This window comes from Vipera ursinii (assembly GCF_947247035.1).
Source record: "Vipera ursinii genome assembly, chromosome: 9".
Taxonomy (NCBI): domain Eukaryota; kingdom Metazoa; phylum Chordata; class Lepidosauria; order Squamata; family Viperidae; genus Vipera; species Vipera ursinii.
Genome location: NC_139523.1, coordinates 22,198,156 through 22,222,212, shown reverse-complemented (window position 1 = coordinate 22,222,212; position 24,057 = coordinate 22,198,156). Strand labels below are relative to the sequence as shown.

The 24,057-nt window shown below is 48.8% G+C and overlaps 1 protein-coding gene across 1 annotated transcript; it reads right to left on the bottom strand.

Moving 5' to 3' along the window:
- Window positions 1-6,074: 6,074 nt before the first annotated feature.
- TOMM40 (translocase of outer mitochondrial membrane 40) lies at window positions 6,075-23,216 on the bottom strand. The gene is made up of 10 exons (XM_083368953.1): window positions 23,024-23,216; window positions 19,975-20,187; window positions 17,888-17,955; window positions 16,685-16,777; window positions 14,311-14,412; window positions 11,748-11,853; window positions 11,447-11,569; window positions 10,176-10,252; window positions 8,586-8,688; window positions 6,075-7,404 (listed from the first exon to the last, which is right to left on the bottom strand). Exons 2-10 carry the CDS (start codon window positions 20,177-20,179, stop codon window positions 7,265-7,267), a joined length of 1,017 nt encoding a protein of 338 aa, XP_083225079.1. The 5' UTR covers window positions 20,180-20,187; window positions 23,024-23,216; the 3' UTR covers window positions 6,075-7,264.
- Between the last annotated feature and the right edge of the window lie 841 nt (window positions 23,217-24,057).

Genomic DNA, 24,057 nt, shown 5'->3' with positions numbered 1-24,057 from the left:
TCTTCAGAATTTGCTCCTTCCATTCAGACACTATAGGAAACACTAGCGGGTGGATCCTTTCTTTACCGACTCAAGGGAGTAAGCCCAGTTTGACGGGGTAAATAAAAAACCATACTAATTACAGCCCTGGGTGAGCCTAGCTCAGTCTTTGGTATCCAGGTGGCAGGCTGAAATACAACAGGCGCAGAGCGTTCCCAAACCCAGCGCCTGGAAAAATAGTGGCATGTTTATTTTAACAGAACTGGAGTTTAAGATTTAAGGGCTGAAAAAAGGATTTCGAGGGTTGATCTGTAGGATTGAGCAAGGGGCATCCCAACACCGTTCGAGACAGCTCTTCGACTGCTATTGGGTAGCCTCTCCCTCTGATCTTGGGCTACCGCAAACTAACCTGGTTCTCCTCCTACGATGGCAGGTAAGAAGAGATGGGAAGGCACCTGAGAAGACTTACCTGTGAGGAAGGCCAAGGTAAGGAAAATTGCTAAAGACCTCATGGTGGGATCAGCCCAGGTTCTTGTGAAGAAGGAGAGAAACAACTGCCTGCCAGAGAATCAAGGATCTATTTATGGGTTGTAGGACAGGGTGACCATCCTGCACCATAATTTATTAACCTGGGCTCCAGGGTGGTGGGGCAACAAGGCTTCTTTGGAGACATTTCCCTACCATCTCGCTTGCCAAATCATGGTTTCATAACCCGAGATGTATAAACACACATACCGTCATTAATTCTTGGAAAAAACAGCCAGACGAAGCCTTCGATGTCGAAAGAGTTGTGTTTCAGTTTTTTTAAAACCCCTCTTACTCCACACATCTTATAGTACGGATGGAAGAGAATCTTTGCAGCTCAGGGCTGACTTTGCAGCTCAGGGGGTCCTGGGTGTTCTCTGAGCTGGGTGGTTTCCTTGGAGACATTTCATGACCCAACTAGGTAACATCATCGGTGCTAGAAGGGAGGGGGGGGGGGAGGGGGAGGAGGACTGTGGGGTCCTTGGTGTTCTCTTTTTTTAAATTTTTTTTTTTTATTTTTTCACAGTTCCTTTCATATACCACCAACCAAACAATGAAATATAAACATTTTTTCCAAGTATTTAACATTTGTTATATCCGTCATGCTGTAGGTATTATATATCGCCATACATAAATACATACACGTAAGTCTGGGTGCCTGTCAACAAAAGTGCGTATAGTCAAGGCTGTGGTCTTCCCAGTTGCAATGTATGGCAGTGAAAGCTGGACCATAAGAAAGGCTGAGCGCCAAAGAATGGAGGCCTTTGAACTCTGGTGCTGGAGAAGACTCCTGCGAGTCCCTTGGACTGCAAGGCGATCCAACCGGTCAGTCCTAGAGGAGATCCACCCTGACTGCTCTTTAGAAGGCCAGATCCTGAAGCTGAAACTCAAATACTTTGGCCACCTAATGAGAAGGAAGGACTCACTGGAGAAGAGCCTCATGCTGGGAAAGGTGGAGGGCAAGAGAAGAAGGGGACGACAGAGAATGAGGTGGCTGGATGGAGTCACTGAAGCAGGAGGCGTGAGCTTAAATGGACTCCAGAAGATGGTAGAGGACAGGAAGGCCTGGAGGAATGTTGTCCGTGGGGTCGCGATGGGTCAGACTCGCAACTAACAACAACAACAACAAAGTCTGGGTGCTGCTCGTCCATTTCCCCTTTCACTGTATCCACCCTCCTTCTCTCTCTTCTCTCTTCTCTCCTTTCTCCCTCTCTCCTTTCTTTCCTACTTCCCTCTTCTTCCTCTCCTCTCCTCTTTCCCTCACTGCTCCCCTCCCCTTTCTCCCCACTTCTCCTCCTCTTTCCCTCCGACCTTCCTACCTCCTTCCCCCTCCTCTCCTCTCTTCCCTCCCATCCCTCCTCCGATACAATTCAGGGCTGATGTCCGAGCAGCTCCTCTCCTTGGATTTTCAATGTCTATATTAGGTATGATAATATCCTTATCTCCTCATTTTTCTTCCGTCTAAATTAGCATTAGCTGCCTTTTAAGCCTATTCTCTTTTTCACCCACTCATAAAATTTCCCCCAAATTTCATAATACTCTGACTCTGTCTTATCTTTAATTATCGTCGTTAATCTATTTGTTTCCGCACATTCCATTATTTTCCCCGATCACCTCTTCTTCTGGAGGAGCTTTCAGGGCCTTCCAGTTTTGTGCAAACACAATCCTAGCTGCGGTGGTTATACGAATAATCAAATATGTGTCCTCTTTGCTATATTTCTCTGGTAAAATACCCAACAGGAATGGTGTTCTCTGAGCTGGGTGGTTTCCTTGGAGACATTTCATTTTTATTTTTTTATTTTTTATTTTAATCCCATTTATATCCCGCCCTTCTCCGAAGACTCAGGGCGGCTTACAATCTAAGCACAAATTAAATGTGCTTAGCAATATTTCATGACCCAACTAGGTAACATCATCGGTGCTAGAAGGGAGAGGGGTTGGTGGGAAGGTGGAAGAGGAGGAAAATGACTGCGGGGTCCTTGGTACTCTCTGAGCTTATTTTCTTGCAGACTTTTCATGACCCAACTAGGTAATATCATCAGTGTCAGAGGGGAACAGGGTGTGCCCTCATTTTATACACTAGTATAGAAGCAAACCCCATTCCCTCCTAGCATTGATGAAGTCCATCCATCTTAAGAGAATAACCGTGTCGGGCGAGGGGGAGAACCTCGGAGGTCTTCTAGTCCAACCCTCTGCTCAGGAAGGAAAGCCTGTACCAGTTCAAATGTCCAATCTCTTCCTAAAAACCTCCAGTGTTGGAGCACCCACAACTTCTGGTGGCAAGTCGTTCCACTGATGAATAGTTCTCACAATTGGGACATTTCTCCTTAGTTTGAGGTTGCTTCTGTCTCTAGAGATGCTTCAGTAGAAGGTGACTCCGATATAATTAGTCCCATTTTCTGGGCACGTGACCCATAAACCAACCAGATTAACTCGCCTTCATACAACACGTTTTTGCGGTGTTGTAGCCTCAAGGACTGAAGCCAACCAAGTCTTTGCAGACTTTGTTGAATGTGGACACCCATGTGTGCGTAGGCATTGCACATTGACCATGCAAGAATTCTGAGCAACTGGGATTTTGACCATTTTGTTTCCTGGGTCAGGTTGACTTCGTTGACTTAGCTTATCACCTGGCTGGCTTCCATCTCAGGCTTCACACCGTACCTTTGGTTGAGGACCAAACGTTTTGAAAATTGGGAATGAATGAACCTTTATTGTCAAAATGCAACCGTGTATACATTGAGATTGGCTGAGCCTCCCTTCGTGCCCCCAACCCCCAGCTTGCAGTGACACAAACCCTCCATCTTATTACACCATGTGAGCTAATTGCACAACACACCGGCCTCGCAAGTCAATTATGCATAAAGTTTATAAAAATTATTTCCCGTTCAAAAGCCTAACAGCCCATGGATAAAAGCTGTTTTTCAGCCTGTTGGTGTGGCTGGCTATACTCCTATATCTCCTACCTGATGGTAGGAGAGTAAAGAGATACCGACCAGTGTGTAAGTCATCCCTGAGAATTTTCCTCGTTCTTCCAAGGCAACGAGCCCTGGCGATGTCATCCAGTGGTTTCAGGGGACAGCCCACGATGTCTTGTGCTGTGCTCACTACCCTCTGTAATGCCTTCCTATCCGAGGCTGTCAGACCAGCATACCAAACCACAATACCACGCGAGAGGACACTCTCTATAGTAGACTGGTAAAAGAGGGTCATTAGCCGTTGTTCTACCCTGTTCTTCCGCAAGACCCTGAGAAAGTGAAGTCTCTGTTAGGCCTTTCTAGCAACCTGAGTTGTGTTAACTTTCCAGGTCAGATCTTCGCAGAGGTAGACTCCCAGAAATTTAAAGGAGGAAACTCTCTCCACACAGTCCACCCCGATGTAAAGTGGGGCAGGTTCCTCCTTTTTCCTCCGGAAGTCTAACACCATCTCTTTCGTCTTGCCGATGTTCAGGTGCAAGTTGTTGTTACAACACCACATGGATAGTTTTTGTACCTCCGCTCTGTATGCTGTCTCATCCCCACCTGTAATAAGACCCACCACAGTTGTATCATCTGCGAACTTGATTATCGCAGTGGATGGGTCAGATGATACACAATCATAAGTGTATAAAGAGTACAGGTAGGGGCTAAGCACACAGCCCTGTGGCGTGCCACTGCAAAGCTTCAGGGGGGTGGACAAAGCAGACCCGACCCTCACTGTTTGTAATCGGTCCCTAAGAAAGTCTTGAATCCAATCGCAGATGGCGGGGGAGAATTTCAAGTCAGTCAGCTTCTCGATGAGAATGCTCGGCAAAATGGTGTTGAAAGCCGAGCTATAATCAACAAAAAGCATCCGGACAGAACTTCCAGGTTTCTCGAGATGACTTGCTACAGAGTGTAAAGCAGTAGCTATGGCATCGTCTGTCGACCTGTTCCCCCTATAGGCAAATTGATGTTTATCGAAATCCAGTGGGAGGCATGTCCTGAGATGTTGGAGAACCAGCCTTTCGAAGCATCTCATGACTACAGACCTCAATGCAACAGGTCTGTAGTCATTCAGGCATTCAACTAGTTTTCTTGGGGGCCGGGACAATGGTAGCTGCTTTCAAGCACGATGGTACACATGCCGTTTGCAAGATGTTAAAAATCCTTGTCAGGACCCCTGCTAATTGGTCGGCACAATTTTTAACCACTATCCCCAGCACCCCATCTGGGCCTGCGGCTTTGCTGGGATTAAAAGTCGTTGGCGCTGTTTGAATTTGTTCTACCAGCAAGATCTGACTGCTGGCCCAGTGATGGATTCTACTGCAAATCAGGGCTGTTTCCAGAGGAGGCAGAGGAGGAGAGGACCTGGAGCTTATGGAGCGAAGGAACTGGATGAGGCTGTCGGCAGGCCCAGAGGAAGAGAGAGAGGCTTTTGGAGGAGTTGGTGGTGGCAGCAGCGTGCTCCAGGGGTGAAAAGAAGCAAGGCCTCTTTAAGGAAAAGGAAGAGTCAGGATCAGAAAAAGGAAAGAAGGCGAGGTTGTCAGAATACAAGCTAACTTGAGGGCTAATCCACATGGAGCCCCATTTCCATCTGTCCTGTTTGCCATCATTCACCCCCTAGAGACTAAAATGGACAATGTGAAATTTGAGCGGGCCCCGAACAAGGAGTATATATCGGAGGTGGTGACCCTTTGAGAGCTGTACGCAACGAAATTTCATTTTGATGTATGCCGATTGGTGTACATTCAAAGTGACAATAAAGTTATCATCATCATCATCATTCACAGCCTTCAATACAGTTCTCACTTGGTCTTCAGACAGGGTGAGTTGCTGAGAATCAGAAGGCCGGCCAGCAGAGGCTACGGGGTCTGGTCTTTTAACCTCGTAGCGAGCGAAGAAGATATTCAGCTCCTCTGCCAACGAGGCATCGGTGTCAACCATGCTCCTCGTACTGCCCTTGTAGTTGGTTAATTGGGAGTGGGAAGTGTCGTATTATTTCATGGGTCCATCAATGAAATCGTAAGATCACCCACCTTTGGAATACAGACAGGTGACCGGCTTGAAAAGTAGGCCTTCTAATCCGGTTTCAATTGACTGTTTCCTCCTAACCTGATACAATCGAATCCAGAAATTAAACCAGGATTTGTTTTCAGTGGGCTATGAATACAAGTCAGCTCAGAGCTGGCCCATAACCCACCATCTTGCTTCTCCCTCCCTACTGTTCCCTCAGCCAAATTTGAACAGGGACTTTTTTTTTTGAGGTGGGGGGCATAGCGTTGGACTTGGGGGTGTCCTTTCCTCCAAACCCTTCTCCTTAGCCCAAAGGTGCTTTTTCCCCCCCAAAGGCAACTGGACTTGGGTTTTTCTTTGAAGAGGTCTCGCTTCTCATCCCAAGAAGCTTCCTCCCTTCTGACGGAAGACGTCAGGTCAGTCAGAAATTCGGGTCAGAATGGAAGAAGCTTCTTGGAACGAGAAGCGAAACCTCTTCGAGGAACAAACAAACAACCGAGTCCAGTTGCCTTTGGAAAAAGCACCTTAGGAGGACAACCCGTGACCTGGACGACTCCTTTATAGCCCCCTCAAACGCCAACCGAGGTCCCCGAAAATCAAAACGAGGGAAGGCCCAGACGGGAAGCATTGTAGATGGGTTTTATTGAAACCAGATATTCTGAACTTTTTGCAGAGGAAGGCGACTCCTCTTTTGAGGTTGCTTTGTTTTCCATTTGTAAAAGATCCTTTTTTTTTCTTTTCCTTTTTTGCCCCACCCCCACCCCATAACTTATAAACATGATTTACACACAGTCTCTGGTGGCGGGAGGGAAGGGCAGTGCAGATATTCCCCCACAAAACTCCGTATGGCTCTGGAGTGACAGCAGGCAAGGCAGCTCTCTCTCTCTCTCTTTGTGTCTCTCTCTTTCACGCACAGGACAGGCGGCTTCAACTGAAGAGGGGTGTCTGCGTTGGGGGGGCCGGGGGGGGAGGTCGGAGAAACACTCTTTTCGTACATCCAGCAAATGCAGAGACACAACGGTAGCTCCCGCACAACTTGAGGGCAGAGGCGGCGAGGAAGGAAGGCGGGTGCAAACTGGAGGACCCCCCCCAAAAAAACAGGCCCGAGAAAAACCACGTTTGCCGTTTTACCTTTTTGGCAAAGCCAACAGGGAAGCGAGAACCAAAAGGGAAAAAAATAAAAATAAATCTCCCCAAGAAACAAAAACCAGGGTAGCTTCTGTATTGCGGGAAGAGAGGCGTGTTTTTTTTTTTTAAAAGGCAGGTCCTATGGATTTTTTTTTCTCTCTTTGGAAAACCGTCACAAGTTGGCTCTCTCCTTCCCGGACGGAGGGGAAAATGGAAGGAAATTTGGGGTGGGGGGGAGAGAAAGGGAGGAAAGGGGTGGGGGTGGTGGATAGGGGGGAGGGAGGGAGGGAGGGGACCCCAAACTCCCTCAATCCCAGACCTCTGGCAGCCCCAATCTCTGGGAAAGAAAGCCTTTCCCCATTCCCTAGGCTAGAGTGCCCCCTGGTGGCAGGAGGCAGCGAAGCAGTGCCCCGTGGATCTTGTGAACCGTATTTTGAGCCAAAGGTCTGGAGTCCCCCAGCCTACAGGTTATCCGAGAGCCACCAGCTGCTCCTTGTGGGTGGGAGGCAGAAGGCCCCCCCCCTTTCCTGCTCTCCACCCCCAGACGACCTCCAGGGTCTCCCTTTCTGCCCCACCAAGGGCCAGACAAGGAGGAAAACGGGGCCACGAACTGCACTGAAGGTGGCGAGGAGGAGGAGGAGGAGGAGGAGGAGGGCAGCTTAACCAATGGTGAGGCCAAAGCCGCACTGGAATTTGTTCTTGCGGTGATTGAGGAAGGCGCCCATGGCGAGCGTCAGCGGCAACGGAATCAGCTTCTTTTCCAAGGCGGCCCCCACGATCCAGTTGCTGTCAATGGAGCCTGGAGAGGGAGAGGAATCAAGAGTTAAAAAATGTGGGGAGACGGCCCCTCACAAAAGGAATAAATAATTGCAATAAATGTATAATTATTATATTATAATAAAGGCAGGAGATAGAGAGTCTAGATTAGATAGGCAGACAGAAGGATAAATAGAGATAAATGGATAGATGGACAGGTAGACAGGCAGACAGACTGACAGAGATAGATGGATAAGAGAGAAAAACAGAGATATAGATAGATAGATAGATAGATAGATAGATAGATAGATAGATAGATAGATAGATAGATATAGACAGACAGACAGACAGGAATGAATGGATGGATGGATGGACAGACAGACAGAGATAAATAGATAAATAGACAGAGATGAGAGATAAACAGAGACACAGATGGATGGATATATAGTCAGGTAAATAGGAGATGGACAGAGATGGACAGACAAAAGAGATAAATGGATAGATGGATGCATAGCTAGCTAGCTAGACAGAAAGACAAGATTGATGGGTAGATAGATGAATTAGATAGCTAGAAAGACAGATATATGGATGGATAGAGATATAGATGGATGGATGCATAAATGGACAGTCAGATAGATAGAAGACAGACAGACTGAGATGGACAGACAAAAAGAGATAAATAGATTGATCCATTGGTCTAAATTTGAGCGCTTCCCATTAGGGCCAAACCCAGCACAGGTAGCCTTCGACCTTATGTCCACAACTGGGAACAGACTTTCTGTGGGGAAGCAGAAAGCTGTTAAATGAGTTGGCTTCTGATTTTACGACCCTTTTTTTCAGCCAGGGGTGGTTAGGTCAGTGGCTGCTGTTAAGTGAATCGCGCAGTCAGGAAGCGAAGGCAGCTCCGCCCACCCGCTGACTCTTGCTCGCCGCTGTGCCAACTCTGAAGGTCAGAAAGGGCCAGCCAGGTGACCGTAGGATGCTGCAACCATTGCAAAAGTGAGCCGGTGGCCAACACCCAGATTGTAATCGTTGTGAATGGCAACAGTCATAAACGCGAGGACTGGTGGTGGAAGTCCCTTTTGCCAGGGCCGTCGTAACTTTGAAACAGCCACTAAACAAACAGCTGTAAGTCGAGGACTGCCAGCAGACATCTTTTTTTCCCGTTTTACTGAAGAAACGACTGCCTTACCGCTCCAAGAAATAAACTCAAGAGCGCCGTACCTTTGAAAAGGAGGTTGGCTTTGGGTAGATCCAGCTGGTATCCGAAGGTTGCACTGGTGTCTTGCATGCGAGTGCTGGCTTCGAATTCCACCCCTACCTGCAACTGGAGAGCCGGACCACAGAGAAGACATGAGAGCCAGGCCCCATGGCACCTGGGCCCCACTGCAGCCCTGCCCCACCGCCAGGCACCTCCTCTGCATCCCTTCAGGCCACAGGGCTGGTGAATTTCAGTTACAGCTTATCAGAGCCACGGAGGAAGGGAAGCCATGACGCTCTAGGGCTGGGCTCTTCAAACTTGGCCCTTTGATGACTGGTGGACTTCAACTCCCAGAATTCCTCAAGCCAGGTGCACGCTGAGTTGAAGTTCACAAGTCACCAAAGGGCCAGGTTTGAAGAGCCCTGCTTGCGGACTTCAACTCCCAGAATCCCTCAGCCAGGGAAATACAGCGTAGGCACAGCCTGGAGCTTCTGCACTGGAGACAAATTCCTAGGGTGTCCAATCACACTTTTGCCAATCAAGAATGCTATTTTATTCTATTTAAAGAAATGGGGGCAGGAAGAGAGAAAGGAGGGAGAAAATCCACATGTGGAGACACAGCACATTTCTAAATCAGGGAAAGGGCCAATATAATCCAGCCGATCATTTACCACTGTAGAAAGCTGGATGGTCCTGAAAAACCTACAGGCAGGGTTAGGATTGGCTTGGAAGTGCTTTGGAGCATTTTAAAGGGCCACGTAGAAGAAGGCACTTTCAACACTTCAAACCAGGCGAGAGATACAACCATATTTCAAATCTTGCCCATGGGGTTCAAACTGATGCTGTAACCCCCATCCACCCACTCCCAGTGTAGCTGTTACAGCAAACAGCCCTTAGACTTATATACCGCTTCATGGTGCTTGACAGCCCTCTCTAAGCAGTTTAAAGAGTCAGCGCATTGCCCCCTCAAAAATCTGCGTCCTCATTTTACCGACCTCGGAAGGATGGAAGGCTGAGTCCAACCTCGAGCCGGTCAGGATTGAACAGGTGGCAGTGGGCAGAGTTAGCTTGCAATCCTGCATTCTAACCACTGCGCACCATGGAAGGAAGGAAGGAAGGAAGGAAGGAAGGAAGGAAGGAAGGAAGGAAGGAAGGAAGGAAGGAAGGAAGGAAAAGAACAGAGCCAAGGAAGGAGGGAGGGCAATAGCAATAGCCCTTAGACTTATATACTGCTTCACACTGCTTTACAGCCCTCTATAAATCTGGGTCCTCGCAAAGATGGAAGGCTGAGTCGGCCTTGAGTCGGTCAGGATCGAACTCCTGGCAGCGAGCAGAGTCTGTGCATTCTAAGCACTGTGCCACCACGGCTCTACAGATCAATCTGTGCTAGGAAATCGATTTGATGAGGACACCAGAGCGCTTTGGATTCAGATCGTCATCGTGTCGGGTGCTTTCGAACGATGAGGGATTTGACTGCAGCTCTTTTAAAAGCAGCTGCACCTTATCCCGGGACCGTTCATTTCTGCCATTCTGAAGTGGTGGGGAAAGATGCAGCTGCTTTAAAGAGCGGGCTTTCGTCTTGTTCCACACGTCGACTCCCAAAGGCAACTCACCTGGTCGCTGGCTTTGTGGTAATACGTGGCGTGTGCTCCAGCCTGTCCTACTGTCAGCGTCGCAATCCAGTTTGGTGCTGTGGAGGATGGAAAAGGGAGAAGATCTTCCTTCACCGCTACAGGTGATCAAAACAGGGAACCACGCATTTTTTTTCTTCATTAGGCCAAATATTGTGTGGACACATTAGGATTCTACCCTATTTTTGTTGAAGCGCTCAGAGTGGTGTACAGATTGCTCCCTGGAACATCAGCCCTGTTAGGTAGACTAAGCTGGCCTAGGGTCAATTGGGGAGTTCCCTTGGCTAAGAAGGGCCTGTGCTCACCCCCACCCCAATCTGACCCCTCCTTCTTGCGGAATGGGACAACTCACTGTGGCTAACTCGCCAGAGCCAATTCAACAAACCTAAATGTTACATTAATTTGAGTGGAACCATGGCCGATAATAAAATAAAGGCAATCCAGATGTACAAGTTACAATAATGTTGATGAAAACGTGGTTAGCAATAATAAAAATAACTGGAATGGTTAATGCAGAGTTGAATTGTTCCGGGGCCACTTGTCCTGGAACAGAGGCCCCCCAACCTTTTGGGCACCAGGGACTGCTTCCGGGGAGAGGTTTTTCTGTGGACCGGAGGGGGCGTGGGCGTGGTTTTGTGTGCTGCCTGCATCCCACGGATGGGGCTTTGCTTGTCTGTGCGGGCCGGTTGCTGGTGTGCTGTGGCCCAGTATTGGTCCACAGAGTGTGGGGGGGTGTTGTTGGGGACCGCTGATCTGGGATCTCCTGCTTGAACAGCGGCTTGGACTAGAAGACCTCTTAAGGTCCCTTCCAACTCTGTTACTCTGTATTCTGACGGGGGGATGGACTAGAAGACCTCTAAGGCACCTCCCAACTCTTGTTACTCTGTTCTGGAATCCCATGCCTTAGCAGAGTCCCAAAGACACACTGAGATACTTCGGTGATTTAGCACAGAGGTCCCTGACCTTTTGGGCACCAGGGACCGGTTCCGTGGAGAGAGGTTTTTCCACGGACTGGAGAGTGCGTGGTTTCGTGTGCTGCCTGCGTCCCACGGATGGGGCTTTCCTTGTTTGTGCGGACCGGGACCGGTGCACAGACCGGGGGCTGGAGACCCCTGTCCCAGACTCTGAGAGACATTAACCCAGCTGCCAAGTTCCACTTTGCCGCTAAACCACACATGCATCCAGGCTTGACTGAACCCCCCAGAGTGCCCAAATGGCCGGGTTCCTTCAAACACCAAAGGATGTGAGGGTACCTGTGTACTTCCCAGCGAAAGACATGACGGTCCCTTCTTCCCCTGCTCTTCGATGGTACACCAGTTCCCCGCCCAGCGCCAGGCACGGTGTGATGCTCTGCAGATAATGTGCCACTAGGATCCCTGTGGAATGCAGATGGGAGCGGGGGGAGGCTGTTTAGCACCATTTATGTGGACACCCCCCCACACACACACACTGGGCAGCCCTGCCAGGAAAGGTCAGGGATTAAGCCAGAGACCAGGCTGAGCAGGAAGGCTTCTGGATAGCAAGAGAAAAGAGCCGAGGGTGGGATTTGCTCACCTGAGCCTACAACAATATCGGGGTTCCCTAGCGTGACGGCAGTGGTGAAATCTGTGCCCCTGTATTCGCCGTCCACTTGCCAGTTCACAAATTTGGCTTGCTGCGTCTGGAAGACAAAAGAGAGGGTAAGCAAAGGCTTGTCTGCCTTGGAGTATTTGCAGAGGATACGCGTAGCTCGGGGCTGAGCTGTGGGTTCCTTGCTGCCCTCTGAGCTGGGTGGTGTTCTTGCAGACGTTTCATCACCCAACTAGGGAACACCATCAGTGCTAGAAGGGAGTGGGGTTTGCAGAATGGAAGAGGAGGAGAAAGGGAGGAAGGTGACTGTGGGGTCCTTGGGGCCCTCTGAGCTGGGTGGTTTCCTTGCAGACGTTTCATGACCCAACTAGGGAACATCATCAGTGCGAGAAGGCATGGGAAGTGTAGAGAGGAGCAGAAGGAGAAGGAGAGGAAGAGGAGGAGGAAGAGGAGGGGGGAGAGGAGGAGGACTATGGGGTCCTTGGTGCCCTCTGAGCTGGGTGGTGTTCTTGCAGACGTTTCATTACCCAGCTAGGTAACACCATCAGTGCCAGAAGGGAGGGGGGTTGGTGGAGTGGAGGAAGAGGATGATGGCAACGACAGTGGGATCCTTAACGCTTTCTGAACTTGGTTGCTTTCTTGCAGATGTTTCTCGACCAAACTAAGTAACATCATCAGCAGTAGAAGAGAGTAGGGGGTTTAAAGGAAGAGGACCAGGCGGAGGAGGATTTAGGGGTCCCTGGTGTTGTCTGAGCGTGGCTGCTTTCTTGCTGACATTTCATGACCCAACTAGGTAACATTATCATTTCTAGGAGAGAGAGAGGGGGTTTGGTAGTTCCTTGATTGGGGTATTGTTTACGGCTTGAGAATCGGTCTTTTGTAAACGACATCTACCCACCATTCAAAAGAAACAAATCAAAAAACCCCCAAAGGAAGCAAAAAGACCAAAATACCTCCTAGCCAGCAATCAACACCCGGATAAGCAGAGATGAATACCAAGGTTAATATTAAGCCAACCATCAAGCAGTAAACAATAATCCAATCAAGGAACGACTAACTCAAACAATCAAAGAGTAGACAACAAACTTAACAAGGAAACACCAAGAAAACTTCCCCCAGGGCAAACCACTAAGTGGTAATTTTCCTCCAGATGGGATTTTCCCATGTATTTTACCAGGAAACATAGATAGGGCAGGCTAGAAAAGTCAGTGCCCTCCTAACCATACCCAAGCACGCCGAATTTGTTGGCAATGTCCATTTTGCTCTCTGGTGACGTAACCTACAAACACCATTCCCTCCTAGCATTGATGTTCTTAACTAGTTGGGCCATGAAACGTCTGCAAGAAAACAACCAAGCTCACAGAGCACCAAGGACCCCACAGCCCCCTCCCCTTTCTTCCTCCTTTGCAAACCCCACTCCCTTCTAGCACTGATGATGTTACCGAGATGGGTCATGAAACGTCTGCAAGAAAACCACCCAGCTCAGAGAGCACCGAGGGGCTCACATTTTAATGCTTGTTTTTAAGCTTGTTGAAACTGGGATTCTAGCAAAGGGGCACCCCATTGTTAAGGAAGGCGAATCCATCTGATAGAAGCATATAATTCAGCCGGGGCTGAAATCTTGCCATAAAACTGCTACCCCACCCATCTCCAATTCAAGAAGGAAATTGGAAAGATGTTTGTGGCTTCAGAAAAAAAAATTCTAACATATTTCCTTCAAACGAGCAAATGAATAAATTTAGTAGGATTCACAGCTAGCTTTCCACTCAGGGAAATATTCAAAATGGCAAACATCTAGAGATTTTTTAAAAAGTGCCATTAAGATGCAACCATATAATAAAAGGCAAAGACCAGGCAAATATCAAGTACTGACAACACAAATTCCGGATAAATGTTAAAACATGCTTATTATTTGGAAGACACTCAGAGTTGACCAGCAGGGGGTGCCAATTAGTTATCTTGCAATAAACCTTTACACACAATTACAAATGTACAAGTGCGATTCCCAAAGGTGTTTTGGAAATGGAAGGTGGCACCTGTCTACAACTCAAAGCAATACACAATCCTCGTGATCGTTCCCTGTGACTTAGAAGGGGACAGATTCAATGTTAAGCCGGCGTATCTGGAAGAAATGACTGTGGCTAAATTTTACAGGGAGCAGAGTGGAATAAAATAAGAATAAGAAGAGAATAGTTGGAAGGGACCTTGGAGGTCTTCTAGTCCAACCCCCTGCTCAAACAAGGGATCCTAGACCATTTCAGATGAATAGAATAGAATAGAATATGGAATAGAACAGAACACAAGAGAATAATGGAATGAGAATGGAATGGAATAGAATGGTATGGAATAGAATAGAATAGTTGGAAGGGACCTTGGAGGTCTTCTAGTCCAACCCCCTGCTCAGGCAGGAGAACATATACCATTTCAGAAAAATGGCTATCCAGTCTCTTCTTTAAAGTCCAGTGTTGGAGCATTCATAACTTCTGGAGGCAGGTTGTTCCACTGACTAACTGTCGGGGGAAGGCTGATGTCATCCCAAGACACATACCTGAAAAGCCACCTTTGACCGAATTTTATTAGTGAGCTGGTGGATAATCTGTGCGTTAAGGCTGCCGCTGTTGTCCATGTCACCTACCAGCACCGGGAAGGCCTGAGAGAAAGAAGCAGCATATTTGAACAGTAGAATTAGAAAGGACCTTAGCGGTCTTCTAGTCCTCAAGGTCCCATCTTATTATTGATATTTTATAATCTTAAAGCATCGGTAGATACAATAGTGGCCAAAACTGTGGAAACCTATTGGGAAAAGTGTGTTTTTGAGGTTTGATAGCTAATAACACTAAATAGGACATAATCTTATGCAGAATTGACTTGGGAGGCCGGTGTGTGGTGTAGTGGGTTCACAAAGTGTGGTGGGATGGAAGGTTTGTTGTCACTGTGTGTTGGGGGGAGAGAGCACGGGGGGGGAGGCTCAGCTAATCTCAATGTACACATGTTGTACTTTGACAATAAAGGTTTATTATATTATATTATTATTATATTATTATTATATTATTATTATATTTTGGGGGTGGGGTGGGGGAGCAGTACCATATATATCAATGGAAAGATAATCGAGAATGTAATGCAACGAAGTTTGTTCAATTCCCTGCACTGTATTCTATGAAATGTTTTAGCCAAATAACCAGAAAAAGGAAGCACAATTTGCTTAGGTTGATCTCGGGTAGCTTTCCTTCATCTGACTGTAGCCAATCAACAGGAGTGTTTAGAGAGCCAATCGGGTGTCATCTTGTTTTGGCAATGAGCCAATCAGTTCACAGTAGGATCCGGTTATTGATGTCACGTATTGAAGCTGAGAGGAGGACATTTGTCAGTGTGCTGTGTGATCGCTATCGAGTTGCTTGGGGTGTGTGTGTTTGTGTTCTTTCATTTAGTGAGCTTGTAAAACGTAATAAAATTAAAGTAATGGTGCAAAGAGTTGACGGGTCGCCCAGAAAGTGAGGTAAAATAGTATTATTAAGTGAACGAGGCTGCGGTTATAAAGAAATTAGAAGAAAAATAAGTGTAAACTTAACCAAAGGTAGCATTTAGATAAAATAAGAGAGATAACTTTTGTTGTCATTTTTTATACTTTGGGCAAACAGCACACATCAAAAATGAAATTTAGCTGCCCGCTCTCAAAGTGAAACACATGCATGACACACACCTAAATGTACTATATACAACATATGTATAGACTCACACCCCTACATATACGTAACAAACAAATTTTAAATACTGTCCATCCTGAGTATATAACGGAAGGAGGAAGAAGCTTGAGAGTTTGAACTCTCAAGCATTTCTACCGTACACTTTTCCCAAAAGGTTTCCACAATTTGGGCCACTACTGTGGTTCTCAACTTGCAACCAACGGTTTGAAGTTACAGTGTCGCACCGAAAAAGGCGACTCACAACCAACACAGCATCCCCACGTTCACGTGGCCAAAATCTCAGGCGCTTGGCAAACGGCACGTATCGCCGCACGATCGCCGTTTGAGACCTTCCCAGCCAGTTTCCCACAAGCAAAGTCAAAGTCGATGGGGGAAGCTGAATTCGCTTAAAAGCCGTGGGATTCGCTGAACGACCGGCTTGCTTAGCAATGAAAGCTCTGATCCCAATTGTGGTTGCAAGTCAAGGGCAACCTGTACCTCAAAAGGACGCGAGTTACGCATTTTGTTTTATAATTTCGTAAGTAATAATATAATGGGACGGGATCATCTCTGTGACCTATTGAGCCTTTTCTATGCTGTATCTGCATTTTACCATTTGTACTTTACCTGTGTGCCCTTTTATATAAAAAAAAAGGTCTGTGGAAGATTGCCATACAATCTGATGCTGCCTCTCAAGTTTCACAGAATGTCAGAATTGGAAGGGAACTCAAGAGATCATCTGGCTCAACCAGATACTGAGTGCGGGGTCTGCTAAGGCTGTTTGTTATTTTGCTAATTACCGACCTAATGCCCTAGCAGTGTTTCTCAACCATGACCACTTTAAGAGGTGTGGACTTCAACTCCCAGAATTCCCCAGCCAGCCACACTGGCTGGGGAATTCTGGGAGTTGAAGTCCACACCTCTTAAAGCAGCTAGGGTTGAAAAACGCTGTTCTAAAACTGCAAATGAACAGCTCACACTGGAAAAAAGAGTGATCCTAGCACAGGGGTAGGCAACCTCAGCTCTTTTATGACTTGTGGTCTTCAATGCCCAGAATTCCTGAACCAGCCATGCTGACTCAGGAATTCTGGGAGTTGAAGTCCACAAGTCATCAAAGAGCCGAGGTTGCCTACCCCTGTCCTAGCACAAGAGTAAACAGACATCCAACTAAGATACTACTCAAGAGGTATCCAAGCAGTATCAATCACATCCTGATTAGGTGTTGTATAAACCTACCTCTGTGGGGCTTAGCTGCTTTGTCCCGACATACGTCGCCCCGAAGTGATAATTGGAATCGCCGACTGTGCTGAGAGACACTGTGTGGTTGACCTGAAGAATGAAAGAGGGGGACCTTCAGGTCAGAAAAGGACATCTAGAAGCAGGTGTCCAGGCAGACATGCACCATGGTTAGCCAAGGCGAGGAAGAAACACCACCAGGTGACCACACAGCAAGATCCTTGAAAACTAAGCGTGCTCGTGAACTAAGCTGAGGCACCCAAAAGGACCAGCATAGAAGACCCTGGGCAAACATATTGGAAAGATAAGACTCGCTCTATCAGCGTCACCACAGAGACGTAGCCGTGTCTACATCAGAGCTGATCCATTCCTTTGTGACTTGTATCCAAAAAAAAGCAGTGAAGTGTAAAATAAAATTGGGGGGGGGGGGGAGAGAGAGACAGGGACTGTCCGCCATCTGAGACTGAAGACCCTCACCTCTGTTTTGGACTCACTGGGGACGTGGGAATACTTACTTGAGAGTAAGCCACCCTAAACTCACTGGTTTTCCAGTAAAACGTGCACCGGAGCCCACCTGAACGTTATTCCCCGTTGTGCAGTGAAAAAGTACAACCCTGAAAGCAGAAATGGGCAATGCATGGCCCTCCAGAGGTGGACTACAAAGCCTATCATCCCTCTCCCCTGCTCGTGCTGGCAAGAGCTGATAAAAGATATAAAAATAATATACCAACTGGCACTGAGCGAAGGAAGGAAGGAATATACCAGCCGGTGGTTAATATACGGTGGCATTTATTTGCTTTGCTCTGCTTTTGAATTTTGCTGGCCGTTAACGGAATAAACGTTACTGATTAACGAACCGGAGGCCGTGGCCAAAAGCCTGGATGGAAGGGAAATATTGAGGAGGAGGAGGAGGAACCCGGTAGTTTTGAGGCCAACTAAGAATGCTGCATTTTTGGTCGGGATTGTCGACTGCCTGCAGTCCATTTTCAAGGAAAGCAAGCCATTTAAAAAGCCGAATGAATATATATATATGGAAATAATTTAATCCTTCCTCCGGGCACTGGGAGCCACGCCCCCCTCCAGATCTTTGCAACATCTGCCAAGCCACTGGATTGCTGGGCGGCGGAACTGAGCATCTGGAGGGCTTGCCCACTCTTTTATCACTGGTTTGCCATGCCGCAGAAGCGGCACAGTCACTCTTACCTGAAAGTGGTTGCTCAGGCCTTTGTTTACCGTTAATTTCACCCCCTCCATTTGGATCGGAAACAATTCTGCAACGGGAAGGAAGGAAGAGGGAGATTGCTGTCAGTGGTTCCTCCTGCTTGAGCCCCGTTTTCTCTACAAAATCAGGTATTGGTTAAAGCCAGAGAAAAGGAGGATTAGTGGAAACTGGAGATAATTGATGAATTGCCTACACCTAGGCCACCTTGGCTCTTTTAGGACTCGTGGACTTCAACTCCCAGAATTCCTGAGGCAGCCGTGCTGAGGGGAAAGGGAGAGGTTTCCATGCTGAGCCATTGGAGCCATTCTGGTTCCAATTATTGTTGTAAGTTGAGGACTATCTGTATATAGTGTAGGCCAGGGGTAGGCCACCTTGGCTCTTTTTATGACTCGTGGACTTCAACTCCCAGAATTCCTGAGCCAACATGGCTCAGCTTGGAAACCTCTCCCTTTCCCCTCAGCGTGGCTGGCTCAGGAATTCTGGGAGTTGAAGTCCACGAGTCATAAAACGGCCTAGGCCTAGGGTAGGCCACCTTGGCTCTTTTAGGACTCGAGGACTTCAACTGTATGTAGCCTTGGTGGAGCAGTGGGCTAATGCCTCCTTAAGTAACACCAGCTGCCTGCAATTAGTGCAGGTTCGAGTCCCACCAGGCTCAAGGTTGACTCAGCCTTCCATCCTTCCGAGGTAGGTAAAATGAGGACCCAGATTGTTGGGGGCAATTAAGCTGACTTTGTAATAATGCCGCTTGGGGTGTGTGTGAAAGCCCTAATAAGCAGGCATATACATAGAATGAAGGCTACTGCTAAGCTTGTAAGCCGCCCTGACTCTTCGGAGAAGGGCGGGATATAAATGGAATTAAAATAAACAAATAAATAAAAAACTCCCAGAATTCCTGAGCCATCATGGCTCAGCTTGGAAACCTTTCCCTTTCCCCTCAGCATGGCTGGCTCAGGATTTCTGGGAGCTGAAGTCCACGAGTCCTCAAAGAGCCAAGGTTGCCTACCCCTGGCCTACACTATATACAGATAGTCCTCAACTTACAACAATAATTGGAACCAGAATTTCTGTTCCCAAGTAAGGCAGGATTCTGGGAGCTGGTCCACACCGCTTAAGTTGGCTGAGATGGAGAAGCACTGCAGCTGAAAATCTGGAACCTTTCAAGACTCTGTTGTTAAATTCTGTAACAATCAAGTAGGGTCCAACAGTCCTTGGAGTATCCGTTTCCTCACCTGGGTGACCTCAAAAGACTGTGGTTTTCTTCTCCAGCTCTGTAAGAAGTGTAAGAACTTCACAAAGCAGATCAACCTTTCGCTCTTCAGATCTGTGGACATCAACTCCCATACTTCTCAATCATGGCTGCCACTGCCGAGAATTCTGGGAGTAGAGATCCATGCATCTGGATAAAGTAAGCGAGGTTAGGGTTGATGCAGGATGTCTACGGAGATTCTCAGTCCTCCAGGTGCTTTTTCAGGAGGCAACTGGACTTTGTTTTTCTTACTTTTCATCCAAGAAGCTTCTTCAGCTCTGAATGGATGGTGGGGAATGGAAGGATTTATACTCCTTGCAGACATCTGGTCATTTGCATCCTTTTAGAGCCATTGAGGCCACTTGGCAGTTCGTCTGTGTCCTCAGGGTCAGCTGAGTGGTGCCAATGGGTGTGAAGTCTTCTGAAAGGACCGTATTATAGACTGGAGATAAATGATGTCATATCCTTCTCCCTCTGTTGAGAGAGGGCTGTTCAAATTTGACACAGACAGCCTCTTTGACCCCTTTCAAACCAGCGCTCCTCTCTGTCCAAAATGGGGACTTTGCTGTCTTCAAGAGTGACCTGGAGGACGCAGATAAACCTCCAAATAGCCTCAACGACTCTCTAAAAGAAGGCAAATGACCAGCTGTCTGCAAGGAGTATACAATCCTTCCATTCCCCACCATCCAGTCAGAGCTGAAGAAGCTTGCTGGATGAGAAGCAAAATGTCTTCAAAGAAATTAAGTCCAGTTGCCTCCTGAAAAAGCGCCTTTGGGACTTTGATGCAGCAGTCCCACTGCACGACACAGAAATGCGACTTACCTTTGCATTTACGATGACATTCCTCAAAAGTGCCAGGGTTAGGAAGCTGGTCACATTTTTCTTCTGCAGTGCGATCTTGCACGGGGGGAACCAGTCCGGTGACAGGAGGCATGGAGAAACCCGGTGGCACCGATACTAAACCAGAGCCCGGCCCTGGCACTGTAGGAGGGGGAGCCGGAGAGCTGGCAGCCAGGACGTTGCCCATGGTGCAAACTAGACAGCAGGAAAAGAGCTGCTTATTACATGGCAGATGGTTCAGGCCTTCAGAAGTGCCGTTTCACGCCTTCCAGAGTGATGTGAGGGTCTCAAGGTTGACTCAGCCTTCCATCCTTCCGAGGTAGGTAAAATGAGGACCCAGATTGTTGGGGGCAATAAGCTGACTTTGTAAAAATGCCGCTGGGGGGGGGGCGCGAAAGCCCTAATAAGCAGGCATATACATAGAATGAAGGCTATTGCTAAGCACATTGGTTTGTGCTTTAAATTGTAAGCCGCCCTGAGTCTTCGGAGAAGGGCGGGATATAAATGGGATTTTTTTAAAAAAAGGCAGTCCTTTTCGGCTAAAACACTTCATGCAAAATAATGGAGCACAGACTGGCTGGCGAACAGGAAGCATTTCAAGAGAGTCCCCTTCCTTTACTATTGTGTGCAAAGCAAATTGCAAAGCTCCTGTCTTTCTACTAAAACGCCCCAAGAGACAGGATGCTGTGCTATTCCCAATTTTGCATCAGCCCAGCAAAAAAAAAAAAAAAAAGGGAGGGTTGCTTATACTGAACATTCAGAAGAAACATGGGGCTGCCAATCAACTAACTTATCTTGTTATGAGATCCTTCATGCCAAGGAGGCTGTTTGTTCCTCCACCTTTGTTTCTCTGGGTAGGAGAGAAGCAACCTGGAATTAAAGAACTAACTTCCTAACAGTGAGGACAATTAACCAGTGGAAGGGCGTTGCCTTCGGAAGTTGTGGGTGCTCCATCACTGGAGGTTTTTAAGAAAAGACTGGACAGACACCTGTCTGAAATGATATAGGGTTTCCTGCTTGAGCAGAAGGGTTGGACTAGAAGACCTCCCAGGTCCCTTCCAGCTCTGCTATTCTGTAAATTATGATTAGTCGCCCAGTTTGGATTTGCCCTTTATTCCAGTTCTGCTGCTAGTCAGTAACTTGCAGCTTTTCCACAGAGTCCAAATACTTTGATTAATTGATATATCACTCTGCACACACACACTCACACACTTACTTTCCCAGAAATAAAGATGAAGGAATAAACAGCATCTCTGGCATGAAAGATCTCAAACTCATAACAGGATAAGTTAGTTGCTCCATCACTGGAGCTTTTTAAGAAGAGACTGAACAAACACCTGTCTGAAATGGTCTAGGCTCTGCTGACTGAGCAGGGGGCTGGACTAGAAGACCTCCGAGGTCCCTTCCAGTTCTATTCTGATTGACTGAAATGGTGTAGGTGGGTGTCCTGCATGAGCAGGGGGTTGGACTAGAAGACCTCCGAGGTCCCTTCCAGCTCTATTCTGATTGATTGAAATGGTCTAGGTGGGTGTCCTGCATGAGCAGGGGGTTGGACTAGAAGACCTCCGAGGTCCCTTCCAGCTCTATTCTGATTGATTGAAATGGTCTAGGTGGGTGTCCTGCCTGAGCAGGGGGTTGGACTAGAAGACCTCCGAGGTCCCTTCCAGCTCTGATTGACTGATTGACTGAAATGGTTTATGGTCTGCTGACTGAGCAGGGGCCTGGACTAGAAGACCTCCGAGGTCCCTTCCAGCTCTGATTGATTGATTGACTGAAATGGTCTAGGGTCTGCTGACTGAGCAGGGGGCTGGACTAGAAGACCTCCGAGGTCCCTTCCAGCTCTGATTGATTGATTGACTGAAATGGTCTAGGGTCTGCTGACTGAGCAGGGGGCTGGACTAGAAGACCTCCGAGGTCCCTTCCAGCTCTGATTGATTGATTGACTGAAATGGTCTAGGGTCTGCTGACTGAGCAGGGGGCTGGACTAGAAGACCTCCGAGGTCCCTTCCAGCTCTGATTGATTGATTGACTGAAATGGTCTAGGGTCTGCTGACTGAGCAGGGGGCTGGACTAGAAGACCTCCGAGGTCCCTTCCAGCTCTGATTGATTGATTGACTGAAATGGTCTAGGGTCTGCTGACTGAGCAGGGGGCTGGACTAGAAGACCTCCGAGGTCCCTTCCAGCTCTGATTGATTGATTGACTGAAATGGTCTAGGGTCTGCTGACTGAGCAGGGGGCTGGACTAGAAGACCTCCGAGGTCCCTTCCAGCTCTGATTGATTGATTGACTGAAATGGTCTAGGGTCTGCTGACTGAGCAGGGGGCTGGACTAGAAGACCTCCGAGGTCCCTTCCAGCTCTGATTGATTGATTGACTGAAATGGTCTAGGGTCTGCTGACTGAGCAGGGGGCTGGACTAGAAGACCTCCGAGGTTCCTTCCGGCTCCATTCTGACTGACGATCCCTCCTTTGCTCTGCACGTGCATTGGGGGCTTCTGCCCCGGAGACCAACTCTTGGCGGCTCTCCTCCTCCTCCTCCTCCCCCTGGGCCGAAGGAAGCTTCAATTCTATTCTATTCTATTTTATTCTATATTTTTAAAAAAGGCAGTTTTCATGCTCCGCTCGCAGGGATTGCGCAAGGGAGGGAGGGCGGGGAAGAGGAGCCTCCGCCTGGGCGAGCGGAGGGCTGCACGGACCCGGCGGAGGGAGGGAGGGAGGCGATGCCCAGGCTCGGTGGGCCAAGAAAAAAAAAAGGAAGAGCTGATTTCCTGGCCGGATTCTGCGCAGAGGCCGCTAGCTGCTGACCCCCCGGCTGCGGGGCGAGCTCAGCAGGAGGAAGCAAGGCTTTCCCGCCCGGCTCGGTCGGGCCCTCCCGGCTGCCCGGGGCGCTTCCTGCTCCCTTCCCGCCCCGGGGCCCATTTTGGCTCCCGCCGCTCCGCCCGGGCTCCTCCGCTGGCCGACCGCCCTTCTCCGTCCGGGCCCTCCCCGCCGGCTCGCCCGCCCGGGCCTCCCTCCCGGGGCTTCCCCACTCACGCGGCGGCGGCGGCGGCGGCGGGAGCAGCGGCAACGAGGGCTGGAGCCGGGAGACAGCCGAACACGCTTGCTCTCCGGCCACGCCCCTTTGGCGCTGCCATTGGCCCGCGAGGCTCCCAGCCACGCCCCTTTGGCGCTGCCATTGGCCCGCGAGGCTCTCAGCCCCGCCCCTGCCCAGCCTGGAGTCGACGCTACTGGCTGGCCTTGCGTCCAGCCGCGCCCCTTCCCCGGGACCATGCAGCCCTCATGGAGTTTAGGCCTCGCCGAGGTCCCGCCGCTTCCTTTCCTCCAGCGCCGGCTTCCTATTGGCTGCCTGTCGGGACGTCACGCGCCGCCAGGCTGCCTCGATTGGGCAGATTGTGGAATAAATCTGGTTCCGCTCCGAGGATTGGTCGCGCTGTTTCCTTCCTGGAGGCCCCTGGGCTGCGTTTTCATTGGTCGCTTCACACACGGAGGGGAATTTGGGGCGCCACTCGGAGCTTGGCCTCAGAAAGAGGGCGGGGCCGGAGAAACAAGGTCAGCGGTGAAGAGCGGGCGCAAGGTCAGGTGGCTATCCCGAGATGCAGCGCGGCCATCACTGAGTTTCTGGTCTAGAGGCGCCCGCGGAAACCATAGAGGGCTCTTCCGGCCCCGCCCCCAACAGTTTCCATGGAAACCCAATTAGACGGTTTCTAGACTCCTCCAGCCGGTCCTTAGGAGGAGTATCCAGGCTAAATATGCTTTTCTTTAGGGAGTAATTTCTCTCCCTTCAATTTGATTGCAACAGCTCTCTGATTTGCAACCACACGTGCAGCATGGTACTTTCACGGGGTCCTTCCACGCTATTTTTCACGGCATCCCAGAAAATGATGGTTTCTAAGGCCCCCTCCCCCGCCCTTTGGGAGAGGAAAATCTATCTAGTGCAGCCTATCCTCGGGGTAAAGCCATTAGTCTCTGCCTGGTCCTTAGTGGAGGCAAGTCAACCTCATCCTGGTCTTCTTTAGGGGGACTACAACTCCCATTACTCTCAGCCAACCTGATCTCTAGAACTAGCT